At 45.0% G+C, this 12596-nt stretch overlaps 1 protein-coding gene across 2 annotated transcripts; it reads left to right on the top strand.

The window, feature by feature from the left end:
* Window positions 1-203: 203 nt before the first annotated feature.
* Window positions 204-12120, top strand: LOC113243775 (DLA class II histocompatibility antigen, DR-1 beta chain). 2 transcript variants are annotated; one of them, XM_026482609.4, is made up of 6 exons: window positions 204-409; window positions 6502-6771; window positions 9868-10149; window positions 10894-11004; window positions 11469-11492; window positions 11787-12120. In XM_026482609.4, exons 1-6 carry the CDS (start codon window positions 310-312, stop codon window positions 11798-11800), a joined length of 801 nt encoding a protein of 266 aa, XP_026338394.3. In that variant the 5' UTR covers window positions 204-309; the 3' UTR covers window positions 11801-12120. The 2 variants fall into 2 exon arrangements, with proteins under 2 accessions (XP_026338394.3, XP_057160876.1); XM_057304893.1 differs by having other exon boundaries at window positions 11469-12120.
* The last annotated feature ends 476 nt before the right edge of the window (window positions 12121-12596 follow it).

Below are 12596 nucleotides of genomic sequence, written 5' to 3'. Positions count from 1 at the left end.
ATGGGGATCCAATAAAATGTTTCACATACAACTGGATCAAACCTTTAAAGTAGTAAATTAAAATAGTCCTTTCAACGAAGGAAATCCAAGTTTCAGAAGAGGCTCTTCATACTGAATCTTTGACCAGCGACTGATGATGCAGTACATCTCTGATGCTGATTGGTTCTCAACACCAAGGTTACCCAATCCAGGGACAAAGAAATGAATTCCTTCGTTGGTATTATTTGAGAAGTGGCCAAAGGAGGGTCTCAGTCTTCGCTGAGTGAGACTTGCCTGCTCCCCTGTGCCCTGTCCTCTCTGCTCTCCAGCATGGTGTGTCTGTGTTTCCTTGGAGGCTCCTGGATGCCAGCTCTGACACTGATCCTGATGGTGCTGAGCCCTCCCTTGGCTTGGGCTAGGGACACCCCACGTAAGTGCACACCTTGGGTGGTAAGCTATTGTGGGGGAGGGGGGTGAGGGAAGAAAGAAATTAGTTTTGCCACTGGTCCAGGCCGTGTCCCTTAGAAAATTGTGATATTTTCTTCAATGACCACGCTTGTCAGTCACATAGACCCCTAATTTTATCCAAAACAAAAGGAGCCTGCATGCTTGCCCTCTACAAGCCCTGCATAAGGGACCTCCATACATATAGTCTATTTATGCCTAACTGTCCTCCAATAAAAGTTCTCCAGGCTTGCATCTCATTCCCTCAGGGTTTTGGGAAGACTCAGAAGTAATTATTTCAAATTAATTCCCATCAAGTGGTTCCCTTTATTATGTTGAGTTATGCTGGAAAATAGGAAAGTTTGAAAAATTTAAGGAGGATCAAAAGGAATTAGAAAGATCTCTCCTAGAAGACCCTGTGTTATGTCTTCACTGGACCAGTTATGATGGTGCCTCTCCCTAATATGTGAGGATGTATCAAGAGGTCTCTACCATTATCTCCTTTCCTTTCTCCTGAGCCCCAAAGTTTATAAGGCCTTTATCCCTATACTGGAGGTTCTCTGACAGAAGCTGGGATTAATTTTATCTCTATTTCTCACCCTGGAGCTACAGCAGTGATCCTTAGTACTTGAAATGACACTGTAGATAAGAAGTGCATGTAGTGTGTTTTTTGGTGTCTTATAGAGCTTAATATATCTTCCAGGAACTTGGCACAGGTTACTTTCCATTACGAATCTATGTTGAACCTTTCTATAGTGTCAGTTTCTCCTGCATCTTCCGACGGTCTGGCCTGAACCCACAGGAAGGGGTTCAACTAGTATAGGATAAGTTATATGAAACTATGATTTTGTAAGTCAAAAATAGTCAAATATCAGGAATTTCATATGGTTCAAACTATACACCCCAAGCAGGGTACAGAGAGTGTGAAGGTTATTTACATTTCATAGGACTGAAAGCCAATATGCAAAAGGGAACTTACTGACTTACTGAGGTCTTGGTCCTGAATTACATAGATTCATTCACCATGTTTTCTGTTTTCCTTAATTAGCCATGTTTGGTTGCCTCCACTTCCCCTTCCTCACTATTCTTTCCCAGCTGTGTCGTCATCATTACTGAGACTCCCCATTGTTTGCACAGACCCTCAGCACTATCAGACCTACAAGATGAGCTGAAATTTAATGAAATTTTCCTTTTTTCCTCCTTTACCTTTTCTTTACCTGTGATATTTTTTAGAACAGTAGGAGAAAGGAAGTTTGTTTAACTTTCTCACAGGAGGTGGAAGAGATATAATCTATTATAAGAATAAAAGAGTGTTGAAGCTTAAAGCTCCTTCTTATTTTCCTCACAGTGACTGATTCCCAGAACCCTGGGTTTATCCATTTAAACCACACATATTTTTCTGAGCAGCTATTTTGTACTGGGCTCTGTTCTAGGCTCAGTGAATTCTATTTGAATAAGATAAAAAAAATCACTACTATCATGGGTATTATGTACTGACAGAGTAGAAAGCCCAATAGACATTTAAAAAAGAAAAAATTTCAGAGAGCAATAAGTTCTCTGAAAAAAAAATACACCAGGGTTGTGAAATAGAGAGAACAGAGTCACCTGAACTCAGTTGGAGCAGCTCGGGAGCTCTCCCTGAGAAAGTGACATTTAGTTGGGACATGACTGATGACAAGCCAGCCATGAGAAGGATCCGAGGGACAAGTGTTCTAGGGAGAGAGAACAGGATAGAGGCCACAGTATGGGAAGATGCTTGCTGAGTTTAAAGGACAGAAGGAAGACTGGAGAAGCTGGAGTGTGAGGAGCAAGCTGAGGAGTGCTCTCAGAGTGGCCACTAGCATGTTTCCATCACTCTGGGAGTGCCCAGCACGGCCTCATTGTCGGTGCTCAGTGATTGGTGGATGTCAGCGTCCTTTCACTTAGATTTTTATCTGACAAACTTTTACTTGTGTTGAAGTTTGATATGATTTTCTTTCATTACTGACATGGTAGTTTTCAAAATCTTCATCTGCTAGTTCACACAAACCTGAACATAGCCCAACGTCTGTGCAAACATTTGTTGAAGTTGTTTTATTAATTCTTAGCTTCATAATAGGCACCAGTAACTGATTCTTTCAGGAAGCTGTGGATTTGTAGGCTTCTTTCTATAAACTTCAACAAGAATGGAATTTATAAATTATTTATACCTGCTCTTGATGAGACAAAAATTCCTTGGTCATAAGATGTCAACACAGACGTCGTACTGGGGGAAATTTAAAGTCAAAAGCTCTAGTTTTTACAAGAAGCTCAGAGGAGTAGTAATGGAACAATTATCTGGGGACAATGACACTACAGGCTTCTCATAGTCCAGCTTGGCTGTCAGACATGCATCACTGATGCAAAGTGGTGATTGAGCCATTAGAAAATACAGATCTGGTTATCTGTATTCTCTTGTTTGACAATAATGCACAGGAAACATCGTTACAGCTTTCACACACCCTGGATTTTGGTTTTTCCAGTCGCTGCTCATTTGTTTTGGGTGAGACTTAAGCATTAGCACAGCAAGAACAGTCATCTTTTGGTTAGAATTCTCAGTAGCTTTTGATACTCTCTCACTAGGCACTATGAATTTTTTTTTGAAATCTGGTCCTAGTACTGAGCTTTATCAGGCAAGATAAATTTCCTTGGGATAAGGTTTTTATCAGATAAATGATGTTGGCAATTTTTTCAATGTAATACTCAGCTGCTTCATAATTAACAGCGGCTTCTTCACCACATATATTTCAGATGGTTTAACCGTGGCTCTTACCCAGGACAGTTTTGCCACCCCCCCCCCCACCCTACCCCCTCCCTGGGGAATTAAGTGTCTGGAAACACTTACTGTTTTTCAAAACTGGGGTTTCATCTGACATCTAGTGGGTAGAGGCTAGTGATGCTGATAGACATCCTACAATGTATAGAACAGCCTTCCCACAACAATTATCTTGTCCACAGTGTCAACTGCTGTGGTTATCTGCTGTATTGTTTTCTCTTCCATTGCTCATTTTGGGTTTTGAGTCTTCTCTCTCGTTTTCTCTTAGTTAATGTAGTTAAAGCACTGTCAATTTTGTTTATTTTCTTGGAAAAACTGGCCATTACTTTTAATGTATGTGATTGTTTCTTCTGGCCTCTATTTTTTTTATTTCTGCTTTTTCTTTTGTTATTTCCTTCCTTTACTAAATTTCCCCCAAGTTTCTTCTTTTCTAGTTCCCTGTGGTGTAATGTTGTTTGTTTGAATATTTTTCCCCCTTCTTCCTTTTTTTTCCCCCTTGACACTGGCTCGAAGAGAATTTTTTATTGCTTTTATGTACAGAAAATTCGATAGTGCACACTTGGTCCAGTTTGGTGGTCAGTTCTTTAGCCTTTGCCTTTTCCAGCTTGGCAATGTGAACCACCGACCTTGGACCCAGGACATTGCCTCCCAAGGGACAGCAGATCTAACCATATCTGTCATTGTAATTTGATCTGATACCTTCCAAAAGCTCATTTGTCTTCCGAATTAACTTGTATGAAGGCGACAGTGGTGCAGATCTTCCCGTGGACCAGACGCCCCAGCCTGGCCCTCCCCTGATCATGCAGGGGAGCCCCCATCTTAGGACACAGGGCAGGCAGGAAGACATCCAGCCCAGTGGGATCCACAGCCTATGAAATCACTACCGGCTGAGCCTTCTTGTTTTCCACCAAGGTGGTGGCTGTATTAAGGGCAACTTGAACGACAAGAGGCTCTTAGGGGCACATCCCCTTTACTGGCAGTTTTCTTCTCAGCCCAGGCCAACCATCTCTGCTTCTTCTCTTGCTTTGCCTCTGGTCTGTATCTGTGGGCCAGCTTAGGCAGCTGAATAGCTGCGTGGCCGTCCAAGGCTTGGGTGAACCGGTTAATCGCGAGAGGCACTTTTAGACGTTTATAGAGAATAGCCCTTTGCTGCTGCAGCTGGACGTGGTGGGGCATTTGACAAGGTGGGCGAGGTCCCTTTTGGGCTGGACGTCCTGTCTGTTTCCAAAATTCTTGGGCCTTTTCTCAAACAAGGGACTGACTACCTTCTTGGCTTCCTGCTTCTTCACCAAAGTCCAGGGCCACCCCTTAGCCTCCTTTCCTTTCAGCATCTTGGATGGCTGGTGGAAAGACTGAACTTTCTTTCTTAATACAAGCATTTAGAGCATAAATTTCACTTGTGTTTTCTTTTTCTTTTGTTTTGAGACATATTTTGATTTGCCATTTGATTTCTTATTTGGCCCGATGCTTGTGTAGTGGTGCAGTTTCATATTTGCATGTAAATATTTAATGCTTATATTGTAGATTTTCCAGCTTTGTTTTATTGTTGATCTTTAACTTTGTACCATTGTGGTTGAAAATACATGAGGTATCATTTCAAAGAAACAAACAAAACCCCAAAATGTTAAGAGTGCTGAAGTTGAAAATACTGATTTATACTGAGTTGCTTCTCAAAAATCTAGACTCAAACTTTATACACACACTCACCTTCCAATTCAGGTCTTTGTGGTTTATTTTAGTTTGTTTAAATACAGAAATGACAAACTATAAAGTTGTATACATTCACCAGTTTCTCGTAGAGCCCATTCAATCAATGCACACCAAGATCTTTATATTTTACTTTTTGCCTTATGCAGTGTTTTTCGATATTTCATGATTTCTGGATCATCACCATCTCTGTTAACTTTCAACAACTTGCCTTTATAAGGCATAAATTCTGACTGCCAGAAGTATTTTCAGTAAAATGTATCAAACTTTTGTATTAATTCTACATTCTATTCTATTGATAACGCCAAATGCTCCCTTTTATTTGTCTCCCTTTTAAACACAGAGGTATTTTCCCCTATTTTAAAATTATTTTGTGTTAATTATACCTGAATAAAAAATTTTTCTTAGTTCAATTAAACATAAAACAGACATATCAATATATACATACATATATGCATATATGTGTGTATATGCATATATACATGTATACATATATTAGGATGTGTGTATGTTTACGTACATTGAAACTTCAGAAGCACGTGTCACTGACCAATTAGAGCTCTGACGTGTTTGACCCTTTACCTCCTCAGATGAGATTTGCCAAATGGGTTCTGCATCAAAATCTTTAATGTGACCTGGTTTTCTGAGATTTCTGGATTTGGAAAAGTAAAGATTGAGGAACTGTATTGCAACCATGGTTTTAATCTTAAAATTCTTCACTCATATGCCACTGAATTCAGTATAAAAGTCAAATGCTACCACCACCCACAGGCTTTTAGTATCCACTCCATGCGATGCCGTCTCTAGTCCAAACTTCCTTCTTCCTCTCACTGTCTGTGCTTCCGTGAACTGTTTCCTCAGGTTTCTTGAGGAGGTTCCTCAATTCTCTCGAGTTTTTGCAGTTACTTTACCTTGACCTGAAATGTGCCTCCCTTTGCCCCAAGCACACGCACACGCACACCCTCAAGGTCACAGCTATTTAACCTTTCATGTCACCTGTCATGTCACCCTTGAGACCACCTCTCTGCCCTAAGGTGGTTCAGATCATCCGATTATTCTCTGCCCTAGAACTGCACACTTCTCCTGTGACATGTCTCGCCCCGTATAAAGTCTTGCCTGGTTGGGTTTTGTCCGTCCCTTTCCCTCCATTTGAAGCTCCGCGAGTGGAGGGGACACGTGATTCCTTCTCTGGATTCGCAGGGCGGCGGCGGCTCAGCCCAAACCAACTGCTCGGCGGGCGAGCAGGTGGGACGCGTTTAAGGTCCGGGGAACTGGCTGTGGGAGGCGAGGAGGGAGGCGGTGTCCGCCAGGAGGAGGCGTCGGGGAGGACGCGGTGAGGAGCAAATGCCCGCGCGGCTCAGGCTGGGAGGTCCGCCGCCGCGCCCGGGACCCAGGGACCCCGAAAGGCTCCCCTGAGACCGGTCGCCTCCTCCCCGCGCCGCCTGCCCCCGCCGCCGACAGCGGAAAGACGAGCCGTGGGTGCGGGTGGTTTGGGGGCGTGGGGGGGGCACCGAGGGGTGCCGCGGTCGGCGTCTTCCGGGAGCCCGCGGGTGAGCGGATCGTCTCTGTCCCCACAGCACATTTCTTAGAACAGGTGAAGTTCGAGTGTCATTTCACCAACGGCACGGAGCGGGTGCGGCTCCTGGTCAGAGACATCTATAACGGGCAGGAGAACGTGCGCTTCGACAGCGACGTGGGGGAGTTCCGGGCGGTGACGGAGCTGGGGCGGCCGGACGCTGAGTACTGGAACCAGCAGAAGGACTTCATGGAGCAGACGCGGGCCGCGGTGGACACGTACTGCAGACACAACTACGGGGTGTCGGACAGCTTCCTGGTGCGGCGACAAGGTGAGCGCGGCAGGGGCGGGGATTGGGGGAGGGCGTGTGTGTGTGTGTGTGTGTGTGTGTGTGTGTGTGTGTGTGTGACTATGAGACAGACTCGTCCGGAGTGAACATACAGGGTCTTGAGCAAGTACAAGTTACAAGGATGCCTGTGAGTGTGCGACGTCAGGGACAGTGTGGTCTGTCTGTGTGACTGTGGGGAATGTGCGGTTGTGTCCCTGTGTGACTGGAGAGTGCAGTGTGTCTGTGTGTGACTGTGGGGACAGTGTAGTGGGTCTGTGTGTGACTGTGGGGACAGTGTGGTGTGTCTGTGTGTGACTGTGGGGACAGTGTGGTCTGTCTGTGTGACTGTGGGGAATGTGTGGTTGTGATTGTGTAGTTGTGTCCCTGTGTGACTGGAGACTGTAGTGGGTCTGTGTGTAACTGTGGGGACACTGTGGTGTGTCTGTGTGACTATGGGGACAGTGTAGTGGGACTGTGTGTGATTGTGGGGACACCGTGGTATGTCTGTGTGTGACTGTGGGGACAGTGTGGTCTGTCTGTGTGACTGCGGGGAATGTATGGTTGTGATTGTGTGGTTGTGTCCGTGTGTGACTGTGGAGAGTGTAGTGTGTCTGTGTGTGACTATGGGGACAGTGTAGTGTGTCCGTGTGTGACTATGGGGACAGTGTGGTGTGTCTGTGTGTGAATATGGGGACAGTGTAGTGTGTCCATGTGTGACAATGGGGACAGTGTAGTGTGTCCATGTGTGACAGTGGGGACACTGTAGTGTGTCTGTGTGGAACTGTGGGGATCGTGGGAGGGGTGCACTGTGAAGGGAGGGGACAGAGAATGAGTGTGAGCTGGGCTGTGGGCCTGGATGTGGGGGATGGGTTGGGAGGGTGGGTGTGGGGGGAGGACACAGGAGGGGACATCTGGCATCCTTGGTGGCCCCTGAGGGAGAGGGGAGGGGGGCTCAGGAGCTCCAGGTGGAGGGAACACTAGGCAGGTGGTTGGAGACCTGGGAAGGGAGGTGGAGGGCGTCCTGGTTGGGGTGAAGGTTTGGGGGAGGGGAGGATTAAAAGATTGGGGAGAATGTGAGGAGGCCAGTCACCCTCTGTTCTTGGCACTCACCCTTCTTAATTCTGAACCCCCTGAAGGAAGTTGCCTATGTCTGTGTGTGGCACCATTTCTTTGAGAAAAAGTGTCAACTAATTTTTGATGGGTTGGGGGACCTCTGAGGCCCCTCTGATCTTTCTGAGGCTGCTTTTAGGTCTCAACTTCTTGTTTTCTTTCTTTCTTTTTTTGAAAAATGTTTAAGATTTATTTTTTTATTTTAGAGAGACAGAGAGAGAGAGAAAGAGAGAGAGAGAGAGAGAGAGAGAGAGAGACCACAGGCAGAGGGAGGGGCAGAGGGAGAGGGAAGGGGAGAATCTGAAGGGGACTCCCTGCTGAACAAGCCTGAAGGAGGGGGTTGGGAGAGGGGGCAGCTCCATCTCAGGACCCCAAGATCACCACCTAAGCCAAAACCAAGAACCTAATGCCACTTTGCTTTGTTTCTTAGTGTGTGTATTCTTAAATACCAGAAATGATTTTGAAATGATATTGTTTAATTATATTTTTGTTACAAAATATATCGATACTGCTATTTTTAAAATGATGAAAGTATTTAAGGAGTTGCATATGATTTCTTTATATAGTTGTAACAATTCATCTCACATTCCCCTTTGCTAGACCTTTTTTTCAATACTGCCAAATGCTCAGTTGAAAATCTATCTTGTTAATTTTTGGTTTCTATTACTCCAATTTCTGAGGTTATTGAACTTTTTTTCACATGATTTGGCTAATCATTGTAAAAATTATCTACTGTCTATTATCTCTAGGGTTTTGGTGTTTTCCTCACTGATTTTTATGCATGCTCTATACATAAGAATCTTAACGCTTTGCTGACATTTGATTTAGCATTTTCCCTAGTTTGTGGTTTATATTTTGATTCCGTTTATTACTTTTCCAGCTAGGAATGTAAACATTTGTATTTAATGAAATATACTACAGAATTGTTAACAGTGGTTTCTCATCAATTAAATCTACAATTTTATGGTGTTGTAAAAAGGTTTTCCCATATTTCTCCTTTTGCAAAAACGGAAATTGTATTTATTCAGGCTGTAGTGTCAGGGATTGTCTCAGGCACTAAGGATACCTACTACGCGGCTCAGACCCTGCCCTGAGCTCAGATGTCAGCTTTAAAAGGGAGACAATTATTAAAAGGATAACATTCCAGTAATAGATATTTTTGTACTGCAAAGAAGAAGGATTGATCAGCCGAGTGCAATTATGAGAACATTTTTAAATAAATGAGTTCCTTTGCTACTTTCTCTCTCTTTCAGGACCCGTGCTGTTCCCGGGACTCAGCTCCCAGAGCTAGAGAATCACCTCTGTCCTTCCTGCTTCCCAGGGTTGAACCTTTTCTGTGTTGTTCTAAGGTGTGAGTGTAGCATTCCCAGGATTTCATACTCTCTTTCCCCGTCTACCTCAAGCTGTTCCCCAGCTTATCCACCCTGCTTTGAGTCATATTTCCTCCCCAACAAAACAAGGATAATAAGTAGCTAACATATATTGAAGGCTAAATTCCAGTTACTGTTTTACATACTTCCGTGCACTAATCCTCACATAACTCTAAGAGCTAAGTCAGTATCACTATCCCCCTTGATAGGTCAGAAAGCTGGGGCACAGAGGAATGTAAAAATTCACCCAGGTTGAATCAGTAAAGTAGCAGAATCTGGATTTGAACCCATTCAGGCTACGCCAGAAATCATGCTTTTAATTAAGACACTATATGCCTTGCAAACCTTGTAAACACTTCAATTCAACCAGGAATAACTGCTTCACACAATGAAAAATAAACCCCACCAATTTCCCCAACATCTCTCAAATCTAATGGATCCATACATTTGGGATTAAATTCATGACTCATGATACTGGCTCTGTTGGGCCACGTGGCCAGCTTCGGGGGAAGCCTGCTTGAGACTCAGCCTGGGACCAGAGCCTGGAGGCAGCCAGGCAGCCAACCAGGGAGACTGACTCTGTCTTCCTCACTGAGTCCCTCTACCACTTCTCTTCTAGCGGAGCCTACAGTCACCATGTATCCTACGAAGACCCGGCCCCTGCAGCACCACAACCTCCTGGTCTGCTCTGTGAATGGTTTCTATCCAGGCCACCTTGAAGTCAGGTGGTTCCGGAACGGCCAGGAAGAGGAGGCTGGGGTCGTGTCCACAGGCCTGATCCGAAATGGAGACTGGACCTTCCAGACCCTGGTGATGCTGGAGACAGTTCCTCAGAGTGGAGAGGTCTACACCTGCCAAGTGGAGCACCCAAGTTTGATGAACCCTGTCACCGTGGAATGGAGTGAGAAGCTCTCTGACCTCCTCAGTTCCTCCCCCACCAAGCAGGGGACTTTGCTTCTTCCTGAGTGTCAGGGTTCTCTCTCCTGACACCATGTTTTCATCTGCCCCATGTTCTCTTCTCTTCAGCATGAGTCATTCGGGGTAGCCGAGTGATATCCTGTGATAGAAATCCTCTGATAGTTTAGAGATATCCTGCAATCATTTCTACAGATCCTGCATTCCTTGGAGAGGCAGTTGTGCCTGGCAGACAGAAAAGAGGTTGTCCACTTTTAGAGACTTTCCATGGCTCATAGGTCATGGCTCTGCCTTGACCGTGGGCACCAGTCCCCTGCCTCAGGCTGGCCTTGTGCGTCGGGCACTGTGGCTCTGAGTTGTTCATTGTGAGCTTAGAAGAGGCACATCCTGTACATTGTAGGGACCTTCCTGACTTGAGGAGAATCCAATCTTGGATTCCTTCTATTTGCTCTGTCATCCTGCACGAGCTACTTGAACTTCATGGAGTCCCAGGATCCTTACCCATCCATGTTGAAGTAGCAGATTTGTCAGAGCTGTGATATTTAAAAAGTTCAGTGCCTAAACTTTGTATCTATGCAAAGTGATTTTAAATTTCTTCTCCAGAATTTGCCAATTATTCTGCTTCTTTAGGGAAGACTTCCTTCCTCATTCTCAAAGTTCTCAATCCCTGAGTCTCCAACAGAGAAGTTGAATTTGGAGTAAAAATCATTAAAATGACTTCTTCCCTCAGGGGCACGGTCTGACTCTGCACAGAGCAAGATGCTGAGTGGAATCGGAGGCTTTGTTCTAGGTCTGCTCTTCCTGGTGGTGGGGCTGTTCCTCTACTTCAGGAATCAGAAGGGTAAGGCACCTGTTGGTAGCTGAGACTCCCCAGAGACCTCCTGTGGGGGAGAAATACAGCTTGGATCAAATAAGCTCTCTGTGTACCAGTGGCCCTGTAGAAAGCCTTTCTTTCCCAATTTGACATCAGATTTCCTAGGAATCCAGAAATCACATGGTTACTGTGTTACAGCGTAAGAGATTATGGCCTGTAGAGATAAGAACGAGGTTAACAAGCATGGAGATCTCGAGGTGAGATCCTGGGCCAAATGCAGGAAGAGCCAGTAAAGCTAATGAAATTACTGGACTTATGTGAAAGAAACTTCTTGGGTCACACCTCTCACTTCCTGCTCCACCCTGGCATCGTGAGACATGGGTTGTGCTGTTACAGAACTCTAAGGAGGCGGCTCTGGGGCTGGGACCTTGTTGTGGGGACAGATTTACTTCCGTATCTGCTAAATATGTATCTTCCCTTCTCTTTCCCAGGGCACTCTGGACTTCAGCCAACAGGTAATGCTCTTTCATCCTCTTTAGAGATAGATTTGGCTTTCCTGGAACAGGTGGTGAAGGTGAAAGACAGAAATAATGGGAAAGACTTTGGATCCGACTTGTGATCAGGCAGTTTACACTGAAGCTTCCTTTCTCTACTTAGTTAAAAGCCCATGGTATAGAATAGCTTTGTTTCCAGGAGACCTAAGAATACGTTCTTCTTACTGCAGTGCTTTCACTCGAGGTCCTGAGAGAGGGAGGAGCGGCTGCTTGGAGAGGTGGGTCTGGAAACAACACTCTGCTCTGTCTCCGCAGGACTCCTGAGCTGACGTGGAGACGGTGGCACTCCAGGAAGAACCTTCCTCTCCAGCTTCTTCACAGAGTGAAAGTCTTCCAGCTCTTATTCTTCCACAAATACAGTTTTTTCTCAGGATCTGGCTGGCCCTGGTGTCAGTGACCCTGCAGAAGCTGTCCTCCCTGTGGCTCCCTCCGCCGTGTCCTTGACCTGGAAGCCCCAGTGTGACTGTAGGACCTCATCTGCATTCTCTCCCGGTTCCTTCCGTGCGGCCCTTACTGCCTCCCTTCTTGGGAACTCGCCTTCTGCCCGTGTGTCTTTATAAGCTTTCCTCAAATAAACATGGAGTGAAAATCGTCTGCTTCCTATAGTTTCAGGGAAAAGAAGTGTAAAAAAAGAGACAAAGGGATGATAGGATCACAATAAAAAATAGTTTTGATTTGTATTCTAGAATTTTGCATAGATATGGACATGGAGAGTATCCTTGCTTCATTCTCTGTTTATTTTTGGGCTTTACGCATACTGTAATTAGACATATTTTCTGAAGTTAGGAGGAAGCCCCTAATGACCCACATGATGGTGGTGTCCTCCACTGGTATGTTCTCAAACACGAACACACAAGTCCCCTTGCACCATGGGATAAGGAAAGGGAACAAAAACATATTCCTGCAATGTAACGCAAGTAACTTATAAGGATATGATGTCCTCAGAATTTTTATAATCCCATTTTTTTGTCTCTTCGTCCCTGATTTTTAAAAAAGATTTTATTTTGTTTACTTATGAGAGAGAGAGAACAGAGAAGAGGGAGAAACAGACTCTCTGCTAAGCAG

This window comes from Ursus arctos, unplaced genomic scaffold, assembly GCF_023065955.2.
Source record: "Ursus arctos isolate Adak ecotype North America unplaced genomic scaffold, UrsArc2.0 scaffold_31, whole genome shotgun sequence".
NCBI classification, from domain to species: Eukaryota; Metazoa; Chordata; class Mammalia; order Carnivora; family Ursidae; genus Ursus; species Ursus arctos.
Note: the sequence above shows the minus strand (reverse complement) of the source record. Positions and strands in the feature narration are given on the sequence as shown.